This window comes from Leptonychotes weddellii, unplaced genomic scaffold (genome assembly GCF_054177405.1).
Source record: "Leptonychotes weddellii isolate Sample4059 unplaced genomic scaffold, ASM5417740v2 HiC_scaffold_4634, whole genome shotgun sequence".
Taxonomy (NCBI): domain Eukaryota; kingdom Metazoa; phylum Chordata; class Mammalia; order Carnivora; family Phocidae; genus Leptonychotes; species Leptonychotes weddellii.
This window is the reverse complement of record NW_028013347.1, coordinates 1-10,856: the sequence shown is the minus strand read 5'-3', so window position 1 is coordinate 10,856 and position 10,856 is coordinate 1. Positions and strand designations below refer to the sequence as shown.

Below are 10,856 nucleotides of genomic sequence, written 5' to 3'. Positions count from 1 at the left end.
TCTAGGATGTGAAAGACATGATGACTGGGATTGGTTGTGTTGGCAGTGAGGATGGGAGTAGGTCTGGTTTGATTCCGAATGGGGAAGATGTAGGTGTTTGATTGGGTTGGGGTTACATGGGAAGGATAGAACATGGGTTGGCCAAGTTGTATTGACTTGTGTTGGGTTGGATTGGTTTGGGTTAAACTGGGTTGTATTGAGTTGAGTTGGGGTGGGATTGCATGGGGTGGGGTTGGATTGGATTTTGATTGAGGTTGTGAATGGTTTTTGGGATAGGGATGGGGGCACCAGGATCCAGAAATTTCCCATTCACACTTTCCCTTCTTCCCACAGGGTGACTCCGGGGGACCCCTAGTCTGTGGGGGAGTCCTGCAGGGCATTGTGTCCTGGGGTGATGTCCCCTGTGATGCTACAATGAAGCCTGGAGTCTGTACCAAAGTCTGCAGCTACTTGGAGTGGATTAAGGAAACCATGAAGAACTGACCATTTTGGTCTACCACCTATGTCTCTGACTGAACGGAAGCTCCCAGAGCTGACCAGCAGCTGACCTGACCTGGGACAGTGTTGGGCCATCCCTCAAGACCTCATTTGTCCAAGGCACAGATGTTAGCCAAGGACTTGTCCCGTCTCAGGCCAGAGCCGGTGCTCAAGGTCACCTGTTTAAACGCCGAGATAACAAGAGTGCTGATGCAAGTTTCTCTGTAGGAGTTTCTGTGACTTTCTTCTGGGGATGAAGGGAAGTGGGAGCCAGAGACTGGTTGGGGACCCAGAGCTACTGTATATTGTTCCTTTTCGCCCACTGCCCCAATACCTAGGTGAAGAGAAATGGCTTGAAGTAGGGCTCTCTTCATTCACATATGCATAGGATCAGCTGTGTAATCTTGAGGAAAAGACCCAATGCCCCTCAGCTTCCGTTTCCCCATCTGTAAAACAGAGATCATCATATTGCTTACCTCACAGGGTTGTAAGAATTAAATAAGGAGGTTCATATGAACTGATTCAAATAGTGCCTGGCACTGGGGAAATATATCTCTGGACCCCAGTGAAAAGACCCAGCACACACTAGATGATCAAGAATGACCTCATTGTCTTCGCGATTTAGTTGTGGGCTTCCTGGTAGCCAGGCAAAAAGGCAAATGTTCTCCTTTCCTTAGGCACGTACAGTGGAGGCTGAGTTATCCTGCGACCTACTTTGATTTTACTGAAGAACCAAGGGAGGTGTCAGGGGCCTATGAATTTAACACTGAGGCTGCAGAAATCTGCTTCCCAATTCTCAACAGAGATCCCCCCCAAATGTGATCTTCAAGGTCACCCAATGTTGAACTACATGAACCTGGCTCCTGAGACCTAAATATTTTACTGGGGGAAGGGAAATTAGAATTTGTGGAGAGGATGCTCTTGATGGTGGAAGGCAGATTGTCTGGAATTCGTGGGACTTTGGAGGACATAACCTTGAGTATCCAGATCTGGGGAACAAGGAGTAGGTGTGGGGTATAATGGGATCCCAGCATTGTTTGGGGGCAGGGGGACATTGGATTTTGAAATGGTAGGGAACTTATTCAGGGAGACCACTGAAACTTCATATTTCTGGATCTGGGGGCACTAGGATTGTGGTACCCACCACAATTTTATTTGGAGAGAAACAATAGATTGGGGCCTAGATCCTGAGTCCGGGAGTGCCAGAGTCAGGGTGTTCTGAAAGCCAAAGCTATGTTTTGGAGACAGCTGAAGCTGGGAGACTGGCATTTTGGCTCCAAGTGGTGCAGGGAGAAAGGAATCAGAGCCCCACTGCTGGTGTTTGAGGGTGCACTGAGTCCTTGGGGTTCCAGTATATGGGGCTTTGTATTGGAGGTCAGTGATTCCTCCACTCTCCTCTTTCTTCTCCCACTCACCCCCGCACACCTCCCCTCATTGTCTCTGTCTCCCTGAGCAGGGGCCCAGGAGCTCCAGGCCCTGCCCCGTCTGGCCTCAGGCCCCAGGAATGCTTCCAGCACAATCAGGGCCCACAGAATAACAGGTGCTCGCTCTCCCGCCCTTTCCGCAGCTCTGGGGTGGGAGGAGGTGTCCAGCCCCCAGGCAGCAGGGGCAGGGCCTTGGCCAGCATCTGGGTGCCAGCAGGGCAGGGGTGGGGCTGGGGGGGGTAGTGAGGGCTTTAAAACAGTCCTTGGTGAGGCTTCCAAGCTCCGAGCTCACCACCAGCCTGCCCGTGGTCACCATGTGGTTCCTGGTTCTGTGCCTTGCCCTGTCCCTGGCAGGGACTGGTGAGACAGTGGGGAAGATGTGGGGTGGGGGAGTGGGCCCGACTCTCATGCTTCCCTCACCCCCCATAACTTCTTCCTATCCCACAGTCCACCCCAGACCCAGGTCCCAGGCTCTCTCCCAGGCCCCTAAAGTCCTACTTCAGCCCCTCCTCCTGGTCACAGTCCTCATTCTTGCAATCGGTCCCTGCTCCCTCCCAGGAACCCCCAGAACTTTCTCTTCTTCCCCACTCAGACTCCTGCCCCTCACCAAAGAGGCCAAGCCTGGGCCATCTCTGTTTCTCTCTTTGGGGGACTCCAACTCTTCCAAGGAGTGCTCCCAATCCCAGCAGACCCTGGGACCCTGATCACCCCCACCCACCCCCTTGTTCTCTATGGCTCTGTCTCCTGAGTCCCCAAATCCTTCTACACCCTGGTGATTTTTCCCATCTGGCTGTCAGCTCTCAACTAGGTCCTCTAGTCCCTGACATCTGGTTCCCTTTAAATCTTCCCAGGACCCCCAAATTCCATCAGACACCTACTCTTCTCCCCAAACAGACTTTCTGGCCTGTGACTCCAGGTGGGCCCACCCATCCAGTATGAGGGTCCTACAGATGTCTCTTCCTTACCCAACTCTTTAACCCTGAACCCTGATCCAGCATCCCCCTTTTTTCCCTGAGGAAGAACACCCAGAACCCCCAACTATAGGTTCCTTTCCTTGTGTAATTTCCTTCCTCCCCATGCTCCAGCCCTCCCCAAGTGAATCCCTCCTGTATGGCTCTGGTTTTCTGGGCTTCTCTCCAGGATCCCAAATACCTTCACAGCCCCGCTGTCCTGCCCTACCTCCCCCAGTACTCCAGCATATGATTCTAAAACTGCACATCAGGTGGGTCCTCCCTGCATTCCCACAGCTGCTTGGCCCCAATATGCCTCCATCTTCATTCCTGTCCAGCACCACCCCCGAGAGAACCCCAGATTCCTCCAGTATCCTCAGACTATGAACCCCATCTCCATGAGAATCACCCAATCCCAGAAGAACTGTCATCCAGCTCTGCCTCCCCCTGAGCCCCCTCCCAGTCCTGACCCCAACTCCAGTTCCACGGCCTCACCCCTCTTACAAAGCCATTCCTGTTCAAGGACCCCAGACCCCCAGAGGACCTTCTCCCAGCCCCAGTCAAGGGACCTCAAGTTACACACAGACTCCTCAGCCCAGATGCTATTCTTGGCCTCTCAGACCTACTTCCCCTGCATCTTTAAAGAACCCCAAAACCCAACCTAGACCGGAACCAATTCTTCAGCCTGGGATCCCCTTAACCCCCCCAAATCCTTCCTTCCCAGCTTTTGAGCCACTCTCTAGGGGCCCTATATTCTCTGTTTCTAGAATCTTTTTTCCCTCTCAGAACTTACAATTTTCTGTTCCCCAGGCCAAGACCCCAAATCACCCCGTTATCACCCAATCCCCACATCACATGCTACTCACACGCTGCCTTCTTGTCTCCTGCCTGATCCCTGTGGTTGGCTCTGTTCTCAGCATAGTCTCCCCACCCAGGACCCACCACCAACCCATAATCCCAAGGATGGCTCCAGAATTCCAGAAACTTCCCACACCCCTTGCCCATCTCCCCAGACCCCCAGCCCTGCTCCCCTGCCCCCATGTCCCTCCAACCCAACATTACAGCTCCCTCTTCTAGCCCAGGACCCCTGGCCCCGCTGCCGCCTCCCACCTGCCCTGACCCAGCACCCCTTCCACAGGAGCCGTGCCCCCCATCCAGTCCCGGATCATAGGAGGCTGGGACTGTGAGCGGAATTCCCAACCCTGGCAGGCAGCTCTGTACCATTACAGCAAGTTCCAGTGTGGGGGTGTCCTGGTGAACCCACAGTGGGTGCTCACAGCTGCCCACTGCATAAACGAGTAAGTGGGGGCAGGGTGTGTGGGAAGGGGGTGTCTGTACTCCCACAGGAATAAACAACTGGACACCGACCCTGGGTTCACCTCAGGGGAGGCTGGGGGACTGAGGGAAACAGATGGTACTAGTCTGGGTCCCATGGAGAGTGGCAGGGACAACCCCAGGGAAGCCCTCCCATGGCAGCCTGTATCTCTGTCTCTCCCTGTAACTGTGTCTCTGTGTCTCTCAGTAACTGGCTCTGTTATGTGTCTGTCTATCTGAGTATGATTTATCCCTGTCTCTCTCTCTTTGTTTGGTCTCGGTGTCTCTGTGTGTCTCCCTGTGTCTGTCCACCTCTGGGTCCCTCTGCTGCCTCCCTGTCACTGTAGGTCTCACCCTCCATCTCTCTGCCCCATCTCTCTCTCTCTCTCTGGGTCTCTGCCTCACTCCCTCTCCCCCATTGCTGCTGAGCACCCCCAGGATGGGACTGAGGGGGACCCCCAGAGAAAAAGAAGGGATTATCCTGAGATGTATGTGTGAGGGGGCTTCTCATGTGCCCAGCCCCTCCGTCCAGGACAATGATGCACTGCAGGGGACACAGGGAAAGGCTGGTTTCAGCTGGAGCCTGGTGGGGGCCTTGGAGGAAGGAGGAGGAGAAAGAGGAGGAGGAGGAGGAAGGGGGAGAAAGTCTGGGGAGGGAGGTGGAGCAGACCTTGGGCTGGGGGCCAGGCCAGCGGCTGCTGGGGAGCCAGCCCCACAGCCCCTGCTGCAGCTGAGCTGGTCCCAGGCCCCCTCCCTGCTCCTCCCATCCTCCCTCCCTGTTCTCCCTCCCCGTTCTCTCTCAGGCTGGGCCCCACCCCCACCGCCTGCACTCCTCACTCTCTCCCTTTGCTTCCTGGCCCTGTCTCACTGAGCCTGCGGCGCCTCCTTCTCCCTGTCTGTTCCTTCCCTCCTGCTCCTTCCCTCCCAGGGACTCTTTCTTCTGTCTCTCTCTCCTTTGTGCTCTGTCTCTCACTGTCCTCCCTCTGCCTCTCATCCACTCTCCCTTTGTGTTCTCTGTTTTTCAGGCTCCCTGTCTTTGACCTTGTCACATCCTTCTGTCACTCACTGTCTTTTCTTCATAGCTCTTTATCTTCCCAACTGTCTCTCCGTCCAAGGTTACTCCTTGTTTCTGTCTTTGGGACGCTCCCTGGCCCCATCTCCCTTTCCCCCTCCTCTCTCCTCATTCCCTGGGGCCCCCTCTTTCCCCAGCAATTACCAGCTCTGGCTGGGTCGCCACAACCTGTTCGAGCATGAAGACACAGCCCAGTTTGTCCAGGTCAGTCATAGCTTCCCACACCCTGAATTCAAGCTGAACCTCCTAAAGAACCATACCCAGCTCCCCGGAGAGGACTATAGCCATGACCTCATGCTGCTGCGCCTGGCAGAGCCCGCCCAGATTACAGATGCTGTGAGGGTCCTGGACCTGCCCACCCAGGAACCCCAGCTGGGGAGCACCTGCTATGCCTCTGGCTGGGGCAGCATTGAACCAGATAAGTGTACGTGGGGGGCCAGACCATGCAGCCTGGAGCCCAGACACTTGGGTGTAGGGAGGAGGGGGCTGGGGACCGGACTCAGGGTCTGAGTGAGGAGGGGCTGAGGAGTCACCGGGGGTCTGGTCGCAGCCCTTTTAATCTCTGGTCTGTAGTCACATACCCAGACGATCTCCAGTGTGTGGACCTCAAACTCCTGTCCAATGATGTGTGTGCCAAAGCCCACTCCCAGAAGGTGACAGAGTTCATGCTGTGTGCTGGACACTTGGAGGGCGGCAAGGACACCTGTGCGGTGAGCCAGCCGGCCCCCCACCCCCAGGCCTCCAGGTGCTGGGGGAGGGGACTCAGGTTCTGGACTGCTGTTGAGAGCTAACCAGGCATCCGTCTCCACTGCTGCCCAACTCCAGCTTCTCCCCACCGAGCCTCAGCGCCCTCCCCCCTGCCCCCTTTCCTTCCCACACCCTCATCCTGGTATCCCACGGATCTCCCTCCTCCACATCAAAGTTCACCTCTGTTGGAATCCCGACGCCCTCTGGCAGTGGACTCTGGAGAGAACTGTGTCTTTTCCCGGAGCACTGTGCGCGCTCTGTGAGCCCAGATGTTAGAGCTGGTGCTCCACAGGCGGAACCGGGGACCTTGCTGACCTTTCTTTTGCTTTCCCCTTTGTGCTGCAGGGTGACTCGGGGGGTCCACTGATCTGCGATGGTGTGCTTCAAGGAATCACATCCTGGGGCCACATCCCATGTGGCAGCCCCAATATGCCCGCGGTCTACACCAAAGTGATCTCGCACCTGGAGTGGATCAAGGAGACCATGACAGCCAATTCCTGAATGCCCCCACCATGTTCTCTACCCCAGTAAAATCGAATACGCATCAAATTCGCATCACATTCCGTGTCCTCTGGCCCTCCAGACGCTGGGAACCTGGAAGCTGGGGATCCACCCAGCCCAGTCTAGAATCCTCTACAGCCCTCCCAGGCTCGCGGCAGGAGGCGTGCACGAATGAGCTAGGGAAAAGGAAGGAGCAGAAACAGGTGTAGACAAACCGGCAGAGAGAAGCTCAGACCCCAAAGGGCAAGCAAGGCAGGGACTCGATACTGGTTCACACATTTGGACCCGACCCTGCTCTAGGGGAGAGGACGCAATGGAGGGTCGGACTTAAAGGTTGTGAGGCGCCCACGTTTTATTGTGTCGGAAACGTCAGTAAGGGGGGGCGGGTAGGAAATGTTATCACAAGCCACGCCTTTCGGGGGGAGAGGCTGGTTTCCCAGAACCGCGTAGCTACATCAAATACTGGGCAGTTCAGTGTCCCGCCGGGGGCGTGACTGGATATCCAGGGGCGGGACTCGCCCTCGGAAGGGGAGGGGTTCCCAAGTTGGAGTGCAACTTCGGGGCGTGGCCTGAGAGGGCTAGCTTACGGAAAAGCTTACGGGGCGGTGTCGCACTGTAGGGGTGGGGGCAGGATGAGGAGTCAGCGGGCGGGAACAGAGCTGCAAAGGGTAAACCCTAGCTCGAGGGGTGGGGCATGTTCCTTGGGAGTGGGGCCTCGAAGGGAGGTCTAATCTCGGGCACGTGGCCACGATGAAGGGGAAGGGCCCGGTATCTGACTGCGGTCACTGGTCAGTATCCTGAGAAGCTCGGGTACTACTGCTTCGAGAGGCTTGAGGGGGTGAGTGCATTGGGCAGGTCCACGGTGTGCTTCTGGTCCGCGGCGGACTGTTCTTGGGACGTGCGTCTCGTGGTGTTCTGCTGCCAGGCCCACCGACGATCCTCACCCGCCGCTCCTTAAAGGACGTCCTTTTGCTCCACATGCCCACGTGGTTTAAGTAGCTCAGAGCTCCTGCGGGCGGGAGGGCTAGGGGGCCGCTGAACTCCGAGCCCCGCCCTAGGCCCCGCCCCATCCCTCGAGGGCGCCTCCCCTCGGCTCCGCCCCTATCCGGCCCCAGGCCCGCCTCCAGTTTCCCCCGGGCTCCGCCCCCTGCCCTACCGAGGCACCGCCCCTTCCTCCCGAGGCCCCGCCCTTACCGGCCCACAGCATCAAGGCGCCGGCAGCCCAGCACAGGTAGGTGGTCACCAGGTAGGATACCTGTGGCCTCGGGCGCAACGTCTCGCAGTTGACTACAAAGAGTGTCAGACTGAGAACAATCAGGAGCCCTGCACTGGGGTGGGGCCAGAGATGGACACAAGGCTGGACAGGGACCCCAGGACCCCCCAGAAAAGAGAAGAGAGACACACAGCCTCTCCTCTCCCACTCTCCGCGACAAGCCATTGTGTGTGCGCGCGCGCACACACACACATACACTCCCGTGACAGACAGAAAGATACCCTGACGGAAGTGTAAAGAAGGAGAGGGGAAACAGGGAGGAGAGAGAGATACCCGCTACAGTCACCCCGACTGCGAAAGATAAAGTAGAATTGAGGTGCACACAGAAAGAGTGGGGCAGAGACCCCCAACTGCCATTCAAAGACCGACCCAGCAGATAGCACCTCTTACCCCAAGCCGACACTTACCAATGCTGAAGCTGAGAGAACTGAAGACAAGGTCAATCTTAGTTAGGCGTCGGAAGACTGGCCGGAAGGAGAGGCCCATGGTGGGGAGGAGGATGAGACACAGGGTCAGGGCCAGCATCATGAAGCCCATGCTCATATGGATGAGAACTAGGGGGAGAAGAGGAAGTGCTCCAGAGTCATCCCCAGACACTCTCCAAGGTCATCCTCCAATCTCATCCCACTGACATCCCCATGAGCAGCCCAATGGACACCTCCAAAGTTTGGCAACAGACATCCTCAACTTCACCCCCACGCCCATCACCTAAGTTCCTTCCTAGAAACCCCAAAATGACTCTCACTCTCACAAAGTCACCCCAGGCACCTGTAAAGTCAAAATCATCCCCAACTATACCCTCAAATTTGTCCCAAATCACCCCCCACCTACCCCAAAGTCAACCCCAGAATGCTCATAATCAACTCCACCCATACAGATGACCCCTGAGTCACCCCCACTCACATCCTCAAAGTCACCCCACAGAATCATCTCAACCATTTCTAGAGTCATCCCCACAGACACCTCCAAAGTCATCCCACTCATACTCCCAAAAGGCATCCCACAGCAACTCACATTAATACCATCAGTATCACACTCAGACACTCCCAATAGCACCCTCAAAATTATCCAAGACACTTTAGTCACCCATAGTCTCCAAAATCACCCTACTTCTGCTAAAGTCTCTCCCATTCACATCCCAAGGTCTCCTAGTTATCCCATTTACACTCCCAGAACCTCCTGAATATCACCTCCATTCACATCCCAGAGCCCCCCACAGACATTCTCCAAATCACCCACCTTGACCCCCAGAGCATACACAGATATGTACACACAAGAAAAGCTTCCAAATACCCTAAAACCACATAATCCCACTCAGTCTGAGTTGCTATTTATCCAATATACGTTTCAAAACAAGAATTTTGGCCCCTTCTGAGAATTACATCTCCTTTTAGCCCTTCCCTACTTTGCCCACTTTTGAACAGTGCAAGACGGTTTCAGCCAAATAAGCTAAGACTCCATCTACTTTGTTTCTGGCAAACTGTGTATCTCTAACACGTAACCAGAAACCTAACCAGAAAGTAAAAGCTTGGTCATATATACAGAATAGCAAGAGTCCTCTGGGGATCAATCACAAAATCCTGGTTGAGGACTTATGACATGCTTTGCCTTCTGGGGCCATAAAAGTAGTCATGACTCTGGCTGAACCAATCACAGTGTCCCATACCACAGGCCATGGTGATTGGCCCAAAGATAGGCACATGACCAAAGCCAACTAATCAAGCTCTGCTCTGGGATTTCTCTCTCTCTCTCTCTCTTTTTTCTTTTCTTTTCTTTTTTTTTTTAGATTTTATTTATTTATTTGAGAGAGAGATAAAGAGCACAAGCAGGGGGAGTGGCAGGCAGAGGGAGAAGCAGGCTCCCTGCCAAGCAAGCACCCTGGGATCATGACCTGAGCCAAAGGCAGATGCTTAACCAACTGAGCCACCCAGGCGCCCCTGGGACTTTTTCTAACTGAAGCTGTCAAGAGCGCTCTTTCCTCTAGTCAAGAGGTTTATGAGCCTGGGGCTGTCTGAGCCTTGGACCCAGTCTCATGAGGGCAGGAGATCTGATAGAGTAAAACTAAGAAAGAAAAGCAGACAAGAGGACAGGAGAAAGAGAGTTGAGATGACATTCAAGTCCCTGGCTCTTGTCATCCCAGAGACTAGAGTACCTGTGGTTTGGTCAGAAGTAGACATTTGTGGTGTAAGCCTCAAAGTCCATTCCCTACTCTCAGCCCCAGTTATAAGCCAATCAATGCATTGCATTGCTCTGCTGCTATATTTGTTTTGGGGTGCTCATGTGACCCAGCCACACAAGACTTTTGTAGGAACTTTTTGTGTTCTTTTTCCTGCCAGACTTGAGGCCACATTGTTAGTATTTCTGCCAGTTGTCTGTCTGTCTGCTCTCAGATCCATTCCCCACCCTTCCCTGTTCTGTATTGCAAGGACTACATTTCTGAGCCTCCTTTGCTCATTGGCTTATCAGTATGTTTGGCTTATGGGCAGCACCAGCAGAAGACTAGCTCTGGAAGGAGAGGACAAGCCAGTGTATTTATTTCCCTCTCCCCAACCCCCACCTCAGCTGGTGTCTTTATTAGCAGTAGCTGCATTTTTTTTTTTCCTGTGATTCTAGTCACCTCTAAGCAAATCCCACCATGAGTCTATGCCTTCCAGATGGCTCCAGCTTCCAGGCTCTGGTAAGACCACCACCTCCCTTTCTTCTGTCCCTATATTTACCCCCTCTGAAGCATCTAGAATGATTTATTTTCCTAACTAGATCCTGACTTATCACAATGTGGAGCCTTGAGAATGAGGCCAATTTAAGTACCCAAGAAAGAGACAGATAGTAATGTCTGATGCTCTCACTTGGACTCTTGAATTCAGCCATGCCTGAAAGCATTCCTACTCCCACTCTTTTTCATTTAGGTGAGACCATAAACTCCTTCACTCAAGCTATTTCAAGCCAGAGTTTCTGTTACTTATGATCCCAAAGATTCCTGACTAATCCAAATCCTTTCTGTAAGTTGGCAAGGAGCACAGGATTCGATGCTGCCTGCATACCACATACTAAAATCACAGTCAAACCCTAACACACACACACACACACACACACACACA

At 54.2% G+C, this 10,856-nt stretch overlaps 1 protein-coding gene across 1 annotated transcript; it reads left to right on the top strand.

The window, feature by feature from the left end:
• The first annotated feature begins 2,156 nt into the window (after nucleotides 1–2,156).
• Nucleotides 2,157–6,533, top strand: LOC102751105 (kallikrein-1). Its single transcript, XM_006752105.3, has 5 exons — nucleotides 2,157–2,261; nucleotides 3,990–4,149; nucleotides 5,375–5,661; nucleotides 5,811–5,947; nucleotides 6,330–6,533. Exons 1-5 carry the CDS (start codon nucleotides 2,216–2,218, stop codon nucleotides 6,483–6,485), a joined length of 786 nt encoding a protein of 261 aa, XP_006752168.1. The 5' UTR covers nucleotides 2,157–2,215; the 3' UTR covers nucleotides 6,486–6,533.
• The last annotated feature ends 4,323 nt before the right edge of the window (nucleotides 6,534–10,856 follow it).

What these genes read in the sequence shown, in the direction of transcription:
- LOC102751105 (XM_006752105.3), top strand. Translation starts at nt 2,216, where the DNA reads ATGTGGTTCCTGGTTCTGTGCCTTGCCCTGTCCCTGGCAGGGACTG. An exon ending in GCTGCCCACTGCATAAACGA is followed by an intron (nt 4,150 to 5,374) that starts GTAAGTGGGGGC and finishes CTCTTTCCCCAG; the next exon opens with CAATTACCAGCTCTGGCTGG. An exon ending in GCGGCAAGGACACCTGTGCG is followed by an intron (nt 5,948 to 6,329) that starts GTGAGCCAGCCG and finishes TTTGTGCTGCAG; the next exon opens with GGTGACTCGGGGGGTCCACT.